The 14132-nt window shown below is 41.0% G+C and overlaps 1 protein-coding gene and 1 long non-coding RNA gene across 7 annotated transcripts in view; one reads left to right on the forward strand and one right to left on the reverse strand.

The window, feature by feature from the left end:
• Positions 1-8336, forward strand: part of LOC130275713 (uncharacterized) — a 73368-nt gene extending 65032 nt beyond the window's left edge. For both annotated transcript variants that reach the window (XR_008844876.1, XR_008844877.1), the window contains exon 3: positions 8078-8336. This is a non-coding gene — a long non-coding RNA (uncharacterized LOC130275713). The remainder of the gene's footprint in view (positions 1-8077) is intronic.
• Positions 8337-10186: 1850 nt separating this feature from the next.
• Positions 10187-14132, reverse strand: part of ZC3H7B (zinc finger CCCH-type containing 7B) — a 97279-nt gene continuing 93333 nt past the window's right edge. For 4 of the 5 annotated variants that reach the window (XM_056523996.1, XM_056523995.1, XM_056523997.1 and 1 more), the window contains exons 22-23: positions 12835-12998; positions 10188-11076 (exon numbers count right to left, since the gene is read on the reverse strand). In XM_056523996.1, the coding sequence (XP_056379971.1) occupies positions 10845-11076; positions 12835-12998 (396 nt within the window). In that variant the 3' untranslated portion in view covers positions 10188-10844. Of the gene's footprint in view, positions 11077-12834; positions 12999-14132 lie in introns of all 5 variants that reach the window. The other variant, XM_056523998.1, reaches the window with a different exon arrangement.

A 14132-nucleotide genomic window follows, 5' to 3' on the forward strand; every position in this document is an offset into this window, starting at 1 on the left:
TGAAGATGACCTCGTGAAGGTCAGAAAAGCAGCAACTCCATAGGACCATACCATTTGTTGGTGAAGGGTGCATTCTAGAGATGAGCGAACTTACCGTAAATTCGATTCGTCACGAACTTCTCGGCTTGGCAGTTGATGGCTTTTCCTGCATAAATTAGTTCAGCTTTCCGGTGCTCCGGTGGGCTGGAAAAGGTGGATACAAACCTAGGAGACTCTTTCCTAGGAATGTATCCACCTTTTCCAGCCCACCGGAGCACCTGAAGGCTGAACTAATTTACGCAGGATAAGTCATCAACTGCCGAGCCGAGAAGTTCGTGACGAATCGAATTTACTGTAAGTTCGCTCATCTCTAGTGCATTCCTACCTGGTGTATTTTATTTCCCATTGAAGTCAATGGGTTAGAAAATATTCAGCAGCAAATACGCAGCCAAATACGCCAGGTGGGAACATACCCGAAAAGCTCATTTTGGAGGAAAGTTAACCCAACACATGCCAACGTTTTACACTATTGATTTCTATTGATCCACATATGTTCTGTACGGTATAAATTGGCATTTTTTTTTTTACATACAGTAATACATCAAGTACAGATGAAGCAACGTTATATCAGCGGGTACGGTCAGCCTTTCTATATAGATTAGGTTAATCCAGTGTTTCTCAACCAGGGTGCCTCCAGCTGTTGCAAAACTACAACTCGCAGCATGCCTGGACAGCCAAAGGCTGTCCAGGCATGCTGGGAGTTGTAGTTTTGCAACAGCTGGAGGCACCCTGGTTGGGAAACACTGGGCTAATGATTTATACCATATGCAAAAAGTATAAATAAAGTGTGAACCCAGCCTTACATCCCTCATCTCAGATCAGGAGAATTTTTTTTTATTTTATTTTATTTATTTAAGTTACATTTAATTTAAATTACACCAATATAGGCATAAAAAAAATTATTTAAATTTAATTTAAATTACACCAATATGGGCATAAAAAAAAATAAAAAAATATTATGAGCCAGGATAACTGTTGGAGATGAGCGAACTTACAGTAAATTTGATTCGTCACGAACTTCTCGGCTCGGCGATTGCTGACTTTTCCTGCATAAATTAGTTCAGCTTTCCGATGCTCCGGTGGGCTGGAAAAGGTGGATACAGTCCTAGAAAAGAGTCTCCTAGGACTGTATCCACCTTTTCCAGCCCACCGGAGCACCTGAAAGCTGAACTAATTTATGTAGGAAAAGTCATCAACTGCCGAGCCGGGAAGTTCGTGACGAATCGAATTTACTGTATGTTCGCTCATCTCTAATAACTGTGTATAATGCTAAATCACAAGGAAATACAGATGGGAATTGTTTAAACATAAGAAGAGACAGTGTGGGAAGATTTATGGGGATTTAGAGCTGGTGGAGTAGTTGAAGAGGTACTCCGGTGGAAAACACACACACATACATATATATATATATATATATATATATATATATATATATATATATATATATATATATATATATATAAAATATATATATATATATATATATATATATATATATATATATATAAAATATATATATATATATATAAAATATATATATATATATATATATAAAATATATATATATATATATAAAATATATATATATATAAAATATATATATATATATATATATATATATATATTTTTTTTTTTTTTTTTTTTTTTTTTTTTAAATCAGCTGGTGCCAGAAAGTTAAACAGATTTGTAAATTACTTCTATTAAAAAAATCTTAATCCTTCCAGTACTTATCAGCTGCTGTTATGATCCACAGGAAGTTCTTTTCTTTTTGAATTTCCTTTCTGCCTGAACACAGTGCTTTCTGCTGACACCTCTGTCCATTTTAGGAACTGTCCAGAGCAGGATAGTTTTTCTATGGGGATTTGCTCCTGCTCTGGACAGCTCCTAAATTGGACAGAGGTGTCAGCAGAGAGCACTGTGGTCAGGCAGAAAGGAAATTCAAAAAGAAAAGAACTTCCTGTGGATCATAACAGCAGCTGATAAGTACTGGAAGGATTAAGGTTTTTTTAATAGAAGTAATGTACAAATCTGTTTAACTTTCTGCCACCAGTTGATTTAAAAAAAAAAAAATGTTTTCCAGTGGAGTACCCCTTTAAGTTCATGGGTTAATTTTCCAAAAAGCTTCCAGAAAAAAATGGAATTTGAGTTTTTTTAATTCCATAGTTGCTTTGTACTAGTCAGAATAAATTCCCTCGTTGTATAGTCACAGTCATACTCCTGAACTATCATGATACGGCGTTGGGAACTAACAGAACCCCACACCGCGCCACCATCTCCAGAAGAGCATTTTTTGTTTACTGTTCTGCTCCTATGCAGAACGTCTCTATCCTCCTCCTATGAACAGCAATACACTAGGGAGCGACGCTCTGGTTTATGCCGAGTCATAGTGAAGCCAGCACAGAGCAAGACAGAGGAAAATCCCAGAAAGAATAAGGCTAGGTTCACACTGTGGAATTTCTGGGCAGAATTTCTGCCGGAGATCGAGCCAACGGCACTAGGACCGAGCGGACTACATTGCCGTCCCCATAGATGGCAATGCATTTCTGAGCAGATCTCCCAAAAGATCCACCCAGAAATGCATTGCAGTCAATGGGGGCAGCAATGCAGTCTGCTTGGTCCTAGTGCTGCCTGCTCGATCTCTGGCAGAAATTCTGCAGTGTGAACCTAGCCTAAGGGTTCCAGAGAAGTAGCTTCAATAAGCATTCAATATTGGACCCCCCTATAGTACCACCCGCCATAGAGTTTCATAATATAACCATCTATTATACCCCCCCCCCCAGTTTGGCACTTTATAACTTACTGTACTTTAAAGGGATACTCCATTGGAAACTTTTTTTTTTTTTTTTTTTTTTAAATCAACTGATGACAAAGTTAAACAGATTTGTAAATTACTTCTATAAAATTTTTTTTTAATCCTCCCACTACTTATCAGCTGCTGTATGCTCCACAGGAAGTTCTCTTCTTTTTGAATTTCCTTTCTGTGTGACCACAGTGCTTTCTGCTGACACCTCTGTCCATTTTAGGAACTGTCCAGAGTAGGAACAAAATTTCCATAGCAAACCTCTCCTGCTATGGACATGAACAGAGGTGTCAGCCAGAAAGGAGATTCAAAAATTCAAAAAGAAAAGAACATCCTCTGTAGCATACAGCAGCTGATAGGTACTGGAAGGATTAAGATTTTTTTTAATAGAAGTAATTTACAAATCTGTTTAACTTTCTGGCACCAGTTGATAAAAATAATAATAATATTTAAAAAAAATAGTTTTTCCCCGGAGTACCCCCTTTAAGGTTATCTGAAGAATCTCCATTTTCCAGCGGAGTACCCCTTTAAATTATGATATACTTGCACTTCGTTTAACCCCCACACAAACAGTAGAAACAAATCCAATAATCCTAAAGCGTGGACCCCAATTTGGCAACTATTTTGTCGCTCAGCGATCGCGCTCCATTCAAGTTCACTGTCGTCTGACTATGCAATGGGGAAAGGGGTAAAAGCCTCTGCCAGACGCCTCTGGCAGCAACCTATGTGAATTGGGTGAACAAAGGATCGGGGCATGCTGAAATCCGATATACCCAGTCATTCTTTACTCCTTTATCTGCCTTTGGTATGAGCACTGTTCTATAACAGAATCCCATATACCATAAGACTGTGTTTCCCAACCAGGGTGCCTCCAGCAGTTGCAGTTATGCAACAGCTGGAGGCACACTATTTGGGACGCACTCCCCCCGCCTCTCCTGCTGATGTCCCAAACCCATTGAACCTGATCACTGGCCGAACATAATCAGCAGAGCCAGGAGAGCGCATCATTAGGGAAAGTAAAGAGGCAGCACAGCAGGGCAGAGGGCTGGCACTGGCCTGGGTGAATACACCTTATTTTGTTATTTTAAAGCCCTAGTAGGCTGTACATTTCTATTTTTTAAATTTTTTAGCTAAATCAGAATATCCCTTTAAAGGAGTACTCCAGAAGAAAAACATGTTTTTAAATGAACTGGTGACAGAAAGTTATACAGATTTGTAAATTACTTCTATAAAAAAATCTTAATCCTTTCAGTACTTTTTAGCAGCTGTATGCTACAGAAGAAAATCTTTATTTTTTTAATTTCTTTTTTGTGTTGTCCACAGTGCTCTCTGCTGACACCCGATGCCCGTATCTGTCCAATGCAGAAGAAAATCCCCATAGCAAACCTATGCTGCTCTGGACAGTTCTTAAAACGGACAGAGGTGTCAGCAGAGAGCACTGTGAACAACATAAATTAGAAATTCAAAAAGTAAAGCATTTCCTCTGTAGCATACAGCTGCTAAAAAGTACTGGAAGGGTAAAGATTTTTTTTAATAGAAGTAATTTACAAATCTGTTTAACTTTCTGGCACCAGGTCATTTAAATAAAAAAAATAAAAAAAAGTTTTCCACCGGAGTACCCCTTTAATCCTTACAGTATTTATCAGCTGTTATATGCTCCAGAGGAAGCTGTGTAGTTCTTTTCTGTCTGACCACAGTGCTCTCTGCTGACACCTTTGTTCATGTCAGGAACTGTCCGGAGAAGGAAAGGTTTGCTATGGGGATTTGCTCCTGCTCTGGACAGTTCCTGACACAGACAGAGGTGTCAGCAGAGAGCACTGTGGTCAGAGAGAAAATAATTTAAAAAGAAAAGAACTTCCTCTGGAGCATACAGCAGCTGATCAGTACTGGAAGGATTAAGATTTTTAAATAGAAGTAATTTACAAATCTGTCCAACTTTCTGGCACCATTAATTTGAAATATCCTGTGGAGCACCGCTTTAAGAGATCACACTGCATAGTCATATTGTATTTTTTTTTAACTAAATCAGGGCACAACACAGCAGGAATATGACTGCAACGTGTGAATAAACCCCGAATGGTCCATCAAAGTACAATGAAAAGCTATACCCAACCTGTGCCTAAATGGCAAAATGGGAAGAAAACAAATAAGTATACATTGACATACAAATCCATACTTCATCTTTTTCAGGCACATTGCAAGAGTAACGGAACCCAACTGGTCCCAAGAGACTACATTGTGTGACCGCTGCACCCAGAAGTGACCTCTACGCTATATTTAGGCAAATATCTTAATTCACAATGGGGGAGATTTATCAAAACCTGTGCAGAGGAAGAGTGGTGTCGTTGCCCATAGCAACCAATCAGATTGCTTCTTTCATTTTCCACAGGCCTCTTTAGAGCCTCTTGGTTGCCCATAGCAACCAATCAGATTGCCTCTTTCATTTTCCACAGGCCTCTTTAGAGCCTCTTGGTTGCCCATAGCAACCAATCAGATTGCCTCTTTCATTTTCCACAGGCCTCTTTAGAGCCTCTTGGTTGCCCATAGCAACCAATCAGATTGCCTCTTTCATTTTCCACAGGCCTCTTTAGAGGCCTGTGGAAAATGAAAGAAGCAATCTGATTGGTTGCTATGGGCAACGACACCACTCTTCCTCTGCACAGGTTTTGATAAATCTCCCCCAATGTTATCGGCCAAACGTTTTTTTTGCAGGTAAAACTGCTATTTACATACAAAATGGTAGATTCTATTTCTACACCGCTCCTGTCACACGTGAACATGGTTTCCGACCGCCGCTATATACGATTGGACCTATTAGCAAGTAAATCTCCACCAGAAAATGAATGTTACGCCTGCTGATTGTAGTAAAGACACAACCTACATGCGGGGTTATAGTACAATATGGTGTATTCAATCATGTCATACTACTTGTAATACAGGCCTATGAAAACACAACAGAACGGCAAGAAAGTAATAAATAATAATTATATAGAGAGAGATATAGACTGCAGCCCCCTGAGGAAGGCGTTGGGGTAGGGGAGTGGGGTGATCCTAGATACTATGGGGGAGGATAGCCTTAGCACTTTATACATACAGTAATGATATGTAGTTTTGTGGCAGGTTGAGGTAAGTGACTGTTTTTACAGGAGTGTGTTCCGAAATATCGGGTGGGGGAGGGGCGGGGGGGTTACCAATAGATAAAAACTGCAGAAAACAATTATAGTGCTGTACGAGATATTATAATCCATTGGGATATATTGATATAGTGCTCTGTGATCTAATTGATATAATACTATTGGACTCTAAGCTCCATTTGTTTATATTGGTAGATCCCGTCTGTAGAGCTCTTTGATACATTTTAATCATGTGGAAATAAAAATTGGATTTTAATCTATTAATGTGTAAGCTCTACAATTTTTTCAGTGTACAATAGAGATCAAGATTATATATATATATATATATATATATATATATATATATATGGATAGAAATAATAGATCAAGGGGAGCACCATGCACCAGGATTCCAGATCCGCCCGGGTGCCAAGCTTCGGGAACCGACCAACTCCCAGATAATATGTAGAATCAAGTAGAAGCGGCACACCAGTATACCAATGAAAGCGTGGGTTTATTCACACATCTGTGCAGAAAAGCTATGTTTCGGCTCAACAATAGAGCCGAAACGTAGCTTTTCTGCACAGATGTGTGAATAAACCCACGCTTTCATTGGTATACTGGTGTGCCGCTTCTACTTGATTCTATATAAATATATATATATATATATATATATATATATATATATATATATATATATATATATATGTATGGATAGATAGATAGAGAGACAGAGAGAGAAAGAAAGAAAGAGAAAGAGAGAAAGAGAAAGAAAGAAAGAAAGAAAGAAAGAAAGAGAGAGAGAGAAAGAAAGAAAGAAAGAAAGAGAGAGAAAGAAAGAGAAAGAAAGATAGAAAGAAAGAAAGAAAGAGAGAGAGAGAAAGACAGAGAGAGAGAAAGAGAAAACGAGAGAGAGAGAGAAAGACAGAGAGAGAGAGAAAGAGAAAACGAGAGAGAGAGAGAGAGAAGAAAGATTATTAAAAAAAAAAATTTAATTATTGAAGTCACAAAGAAATATTTTAAAAAAAGTATAATATGTATTGTGAGAATCAATCAGAGGTCTATCAATCCCACACTACCTTACCCTAAATATAATGTGAAGTATAAAAAGACAACAAAGTCTTGTGTCGTGCAATCTAAACGTATAGATGCCACATAAATTGCGCGCTCGCAATTAATATCGGTATATGTCCCAAGTGACCAGGGAAACAATACACATACCGAAAGAGAGAAATAATAAGGTAACGGTGATGGGTGACGTCGAGTCAAAACAAGGGGAAGGATAAGGCTTACAAGGCTACAGAAATCAACAATCAACGTGCCAGAAGTGTGGGAAACAGTAACCAAAAAAAGTAATGGCCCCACCACCAGAACCCACCAATACAACAGTGTTTGTGACTTCAATAAAAAAAACTTTTATTTATTTATTTTTTAACTTCTGCCTTGCCATTGTGGTGCGTTTTCATTGCTCCTAGAAAGTGTTTTACAGTCAGAAGCAGCAGCATGGATGATATAGCAGAGGTCCTGTGGATCCACCATTGTGTCCAGACAGTAAAACCTGCGTGTGGTCTCATTACTGAGAGAGAGAGATAAGCTGCTGCCAGATAACCAGTCTCCCATGAAAACGGGGCGTATTGAAGTCCTACTGCTCAATTTGCCTTTGGGGCGAGAGTCAGAACACGCCTATACATATCACGTAGTAAGACAGTCCTGCCAAGCTTGGCAGGCACTTATCTAATGCAGTGTTGCCCAACCAGTGTGCCTCCAGCTGTTGCAAAACTACAACTCCCAGCATGCCCGGACCGCCAAAGGCTGTCCGGGCATGCTGGGAGTTGTAGTTTTGCAACAGCTGGAGGCAGACTGGTTGGGCAACACTGATCTAAAGTGTATGGTGTTTTCACCCTTTACCAATCTTTTTAGTGCCCACTTGTCAATGGAAATACTGACTACTTCCTGATAATGTCTCCCAAAAATAACCATCTAGTAAAATGGACATTTCTGCGATATTCTCCGATTTCCTTCATTTGTAGTCGATAAGGGGCTAAATCTTTACTGAACCATCAGTAAAACTGCTCTTTCCATACATTCAGCCTATGTTTCCTCAATTTAATTTTTATTCTTTCAGGTCGACCATTGGATGAAATTTAGAAGCGTGAAGATTTCACTAGAGTACCCCCGTCACCAACGTGTAGGATATCAGATCATGTAGAAACCTCTCTAGAAAAATCAATGCCTCGCCCATACTGAAAGAAGATCATCATTCTCCCCAGGGATAGACTAAATACTGTAGTCATTAAAGGGGTACTCCGTGAAAAACAATTATTTTTTGGTGCCAGAAAGTTAAACAGATTTGTAAATGACCTCTATTAAAAAAAAATCTTAATCCTTCCTGTACTTATCAGCTGCTGTATACTATAAAGGAAGTTCTTTTCTTTTTAAATTTCTTTTCAGTCTAACCACAGTGCTCTCTGCTGACACCTCTGTCCATGTCAGGAACTGTGCACATCCCCATAGCAAACCTCTCTTGCTCTGGACAGTTCCTGACATGGACAGAGGTGTCAGCAGAGAGCACTGTGGTCAGACAGAAAAGACATTTAAAAAAAAAAAAGAAGGACTTCCTCTGGAGTATAAAGCAGCTGATAAGTACTGGAAGGATTAAGATTTTTAAATAGAAGTAATTTACAAATCTGTTTAACGTTCTGGTACAAGCTGAATAAAATAAATAAATAAAAATTATATATATAGTTTTTCACCAGAGTAATCTGTAGCTGGCACCAACTGAATCAGTTGGCCCTAGGACCGCACGGAAATGCACCGTCTAAATAGACTGCAATGCATGTTCGTTCTTTCGGTGGAGTCTGGGATATAGAATTTCCACAGTGGAAAGTCCACCATGGAATTGCAAGTGTGATTGGTGCATCAGACACCGATTAAATAAAAAAAATGGGTGGACACTGTGCCGGAGTTTCATAGTGTGAATGGCCCTTACGGGAACAAAAACAACAAAATTGTTATCAAATCAAGGGGTGCCAGAAAGTTATACAGATTTGTAATGTATTTCAATTTAAAAGTCAATCAATCCTTCCAGTACTTAGCTGCTGTATGCTCAACAGGAAGTTGTGTTGTTCATTCCAGTTTGACCACAGTGCTCTCTGCTGCCACCTCTGACCAGGGGATTTGCTCCTGTTCTGGACAGTTCCTGACATGGACAGAGGTGGCAACAGAGAGCACTGTGATCAGACTGGAAAGAACTACACAACTTCCTCTGTAGCATATAGCAGCTGATAAGTACTGGAAGGGTAAAGATTTTTTTTAAAAGGTGTCATTCACAAATCTGTTTAACTTTCTGGCACCAATTGATTTCAAATCACTAATTCTTTTGGAGTACCCTCTAAAGACTCGCAGCACTCCCGCTGATCAATACTTGTGCAGCCTCTTCAGTGTTTACTTCTGCTAATACCTGCTATTGCTGTAATATCAGTGGAAGCAATGCAAAAAAGGGCGGCAATGTTCAATTTACTTTAAAGGGGTACTCCACTGCCCCAGAGTTTGAAACATTTGGTTCCTAACGCTGGGTATGGGCGTTGTGAAGTCACGACCACGCCCCCTCAATGCAAGTCTATGGGAGGAGGCGTGGCGGCCGCCACCCCCCTCCCATAGACTTGCATTGAGGGGCGTGGTGTAATGTCACTAGGGGCGTGGCAATGATATTATGACCCCCGCAGCCAGCGCTCGCAACAAAATGGGGTAGTGGCGTACCCCTATTAAGGGGTACTACAGTGAAAACCTTTTTTCTTTTAAATCATCTGGTGGCAGAAAGTTAAACATATTTGTAAATTACTTCTATTAAAAAAATCTTAATCCTTCCTGTACTTAGCTGCTGAAAACTACAGAGGAAATTCTTTTCTTTTTGGAATGCACACTGATGACATCACGAGCACAGTTCTCTCTGCTGACGTTATTATAATAATAATAACGCTTTATTTATTGTTGTCCTTAGTGGGATTTGAACCCAAGTCCCCAGCACTGCAAGGCAGCAGTGCTAACCACTGAGCCACCATGCTGCCCTTAGCATAGATCTGCTATGCATGGTTGCTAAAATGGACAGAGATGTCAGCAGAGAGCACTGTGCTCGTGATGTCATCAGTGTTCCAAAAAGAAAGGAATTTCCTCTGTAGCATTCAGCAGCTAATAAGTACTGGAAGGATTAAGATTTTTTAATAGAAGCAATTTACAAATATGGTTAACTTTCTGCCACCAGTTGATTTAAAAGAAAAAAGGTTTTCACCGGAGTACCCCTTTAATGAGAGATGACAGAGTTATCTGTCAAACAAGGCAGAAGACAAGCATAATGGACCATTCCAATGCAAACAAAAACCCAAACTGGACCTTGTGCAATCTTAAACTCCGCTCATAACAAAACAACACCGTTTAATACCTTGAATTCTATAGGATTAAGGCATTTCATTTTGGCAGTCACAGAGATAACACAGTAGTAAGAATGTTCCACTACCAAATGTTACCTATATATATATATATATATATATATATATATATATATATATATATATATATATATATATGTATGATGCAGTGGGTAAAGGGAACTAACAATTATTCTCTATCATTTATGGGGCCATAATGTGAAATATCTGGAGATGCGACACCCAAGACAACGGTGAAAACGTCAGGACTGATAATACATACAGAGAAAGCTTCACGTCCTGGAGACTTTTTCATTGCAATAATTGTTTTGGGCGAACTAATACTTGTCAATGTATAAAGTGGGATGAAGTGGTGACCTAGATTTACTGACAGACTGTCATGGTAGCAATCCAGCTTTACAAATCCAATCCACATCCCATGTCTTGTATGGGTGATGTAAACACTTCTCACGGTGATGCTGCCGCCGTCCCCTTCTCTTCAGAGCCTTCTGCCAGATCTTGCATAATGAAGGAGAATTTGCCAAAGTCAGAGTCGCTGGGCTCCAGTAACTTGTCTTCACGGGCTTTGGAAACTTTGTACTGCAAGACTTTCCTGCGCTCGTGCCACTCTGCCAGTTCTTCTCTTCCGTGAGCAAAGGGGCAATTGTTTTCGTGCGGGCAATTCTGTGTCTCCTCATACCTATGGTGACATAAGACAAATTTATTGACTGACTACAATCGGCAACATCACACATGGGGCCTATTCTGCCTACTAATATACTAGGGGTGGAGTTAAAAAAAAAAAAAAGCAGAATTAGTGTTTTTGGCAATCTCATTCAAATCTCCAGTTAGAAATGGGGACGAAGACCCTTATTTCTGGCACAGGGGGGTTCCCAGATGTCAAACCCCCACCAATTTTTCCTTAAAAAGGGGTACTCCGGTGGGAAAACATTCTTTAAATCAGCTGGTGCCAGAAAGTTAAACAGATTTGTAAATGACTTCTATTAAAAAAATCTTAATCCTTCCAGTACTTTTCTTTTTGAATTTTTATTCCGTCTGACTACAGCGCTCTCTGCTGACACCTCTGTCCAAGTCAGGAACTGTCCAGAAGAGGAGTAAATCCCCATAGCAAACCCATCCTGCTCTGGACAGTTCCTAAAACGGACAGAGGTGTCAGCTGAGCGCACTGTGGTCAGACAGAAAAGAACAACTCCACTTCCTCTGGAGCATAAAGCAGCTGATAAGTACTGGAAGGATTAAGATTTTTTTTTTTATAGAAGTAATTGTTTAATAGTTTAGAAGTAACTGTTTAACTTTCTGGCACCAGTTGGTTTGAATAGAGTGATTTTCCTACAGCGACCAATCACAGCTCAGCTGTATTTGGTTGCTGTGGAAAAATTATTACCGTATATACTCGAGTAGAAGCAGGGTTTTTCAGCACAATTTTTCGTGCTGAAAAGGCCCCCCTCGACTTATACTCGAGTGAACTAAAAAAAAAAATACCAGTGGAGGGATGGTCCAGGTGGTCCATCTTCGGCCATCTATGGCTGCAGGGACCAACCGGTGGGGAGGGTTAGTCGTTCCCGGCGGTCCATCTTCACAGGGAGGCCCTCTTCTCCGCTCCGGGCCGGCCCCGAACTAGTGACGCTGCATTGACGCCACCACGCAGGGACGTCCATGCGAAGGGACGTCACGGACGTCTGCTGCGCACGGACGTCCCTGCGCGTCGTCATCGCAAAGTCACTAGTCTGTGGCCGGCCCAGAGCAGAGGAGAGGGCCTACCGGTGAAGATGGACTGCCCGGAACGACTAACCCTCCCCACCGGACAGTCCCTGCAGCATAGATGGCCAAAGATGGACGGCCCGGTGAGTAGAAAACAAAAGGGGAGTCTGGATGATGACGAAGGGATTGACAGGCGGTGATGATGAAGGGGGGGGGGGGGATGATGACGAGGGGGATTATGACGGGGTAATAATGACAGGGTGAGGATGATGAGGGTTAGGATGATAATGACGGGGGTAATGATGAAGAGGGTATGAAGAGGGTGATGATGAGGGTGATAATGACGGGGGTGTTAATGACGGGGGTCTGGATGATGACGGGGGGGGGGCATGATTTATTTCCCACCCTAGGCTTATAGTCGAGTCAATAACTTTTCCTAGGTTTTTGGGGTGAAATTAGGGGCCTTGGCTTATATTCGGAACGGCTAATACTCGAGTATATACGGAATTTTTTCTCACACAGTTTGATAAATCTAGGCCATGGACTACATGCTATATTATCTGTAATATAAAAATAATCCTGAAATAGGCACTCTAGCTGATCTGTGGCTAAGCCGCCCCATAACACTCTGGTGTTGTTCTGACCCAGTCATCTAATCATTTATTCTTGCTGTAGGCATAACCAATGAGTACTTCCAAACTCTTGCCCCAAGTACACTAGGTAAACATACACCCACCTTTCACAGAGCTTGAACTCTCCGGCTGGAAAGCGATATTTCCAGGAACTATCTTCACCTTCCAAGGTGAACACACGATCCTTATGCTTCTCAGACTGGATGTGTTTCTGCCATTGCCTCTCACTGTTGCTGTTCTTGCCACAGAGATAGCAGTGAAAACCAGCCTTTGGGGAGAGAGCACACATGAAGAGCTTCCACTCCAACACAGGTACGGCTCTTATACATGACATTATAAAGTAATATAAAGTGTCACTGTTTGATTAAACTTTTGGTGAATGGAACAAACTGGCTTCAATAGAGAAAACCGGCTCACATGGCGCTGACCGACCAGGACACGGTAAGGAGGATAAAAGTGGACTTTAAAGCACAACTGTCATGAGTTTTTAGCTCTCCAGACTACTACAATGTTGTTACAGATGTCCATAACGTAAGTCTAGCCATACCTTTATCGCTTTTCCTCCTTCTTTTATAACTTATAAAATACATTTATCCAGCAGTCAGGCACAGTCGGATAGGCATGGCTTGGGGTTCGCACAGCCCCGCCGCCGCCACGCCTATCCTCTCCTTTCAGCGATGGGATCGCTGTGTAGTAAGCGCAACCACAGCACATGCGCCCCTCCTGACGTGTGCGCGTTACCTCTCTGCTACCACTCCCGACCTATGTGCTCACTGCACAGGTGCAGCACTAGAGGAAGGGAGGGGCTCGTGTGCTGTGTCTTAGTACACAGCAGTCCCAGTGCTGAAAGGAGAGGATAAGCGTGGTGGCGGGGCTTTGGGAACCCCAAGCCACGCCTATCCGACTGTGCCTGACTGCTGGATAAATGTATTTTATAAGTTATAAAAGAAGGAGGAAAAGCGATAAAGGTATTTGTACACTCATGTTATGGACATCTATATCAATATTGTAGTAGTCTGGGGGGCTAAAAACTTATAACAGTTGCGCTGTAATGACCAGGATGCGTTGCATCCTGGTCATTAAAGTGCACTTTTATCCTCCTTACCGTGTCCTGGTCGGTCAGCGCCATATGAGCCGGTTTTCTCTAGTGAACCCAGTTTGTTCTATTCACCTGATATTATTCACCGAAGGGCAGCAGACGACCTGTTATCTATTGTGCTTTCATCATTGTTGTGTATGATTCTACACAACCACCCAGGATGAGTAGTCATTTATTCCTTCTCTCACACCAGGTATTATCAGAATTACCCTATCGAGCGCTTGTTCTTTTACTTCCTGATTAAAATTTTGACAGGTTGTCCAGATAGGTTAAAAGGTAAAATTGCACCAGGTCTCAGTCCTG

The sequence above is a fragment of the Hyla sarda genome, chromosome 6 (genome assembly GCF_029499605.1).
Source record: "Hyla sarda isolate aHylSar1 chromosome 6, aHylSar1.hap1, whole genome shotgun sequence".
Taxonomy (NCBI): domain Eukaryota; kingdom Metazoa; phylum Chordata; class Amphibia; order Anura; family Hylidae; genus Hyla; species Hyla sarda.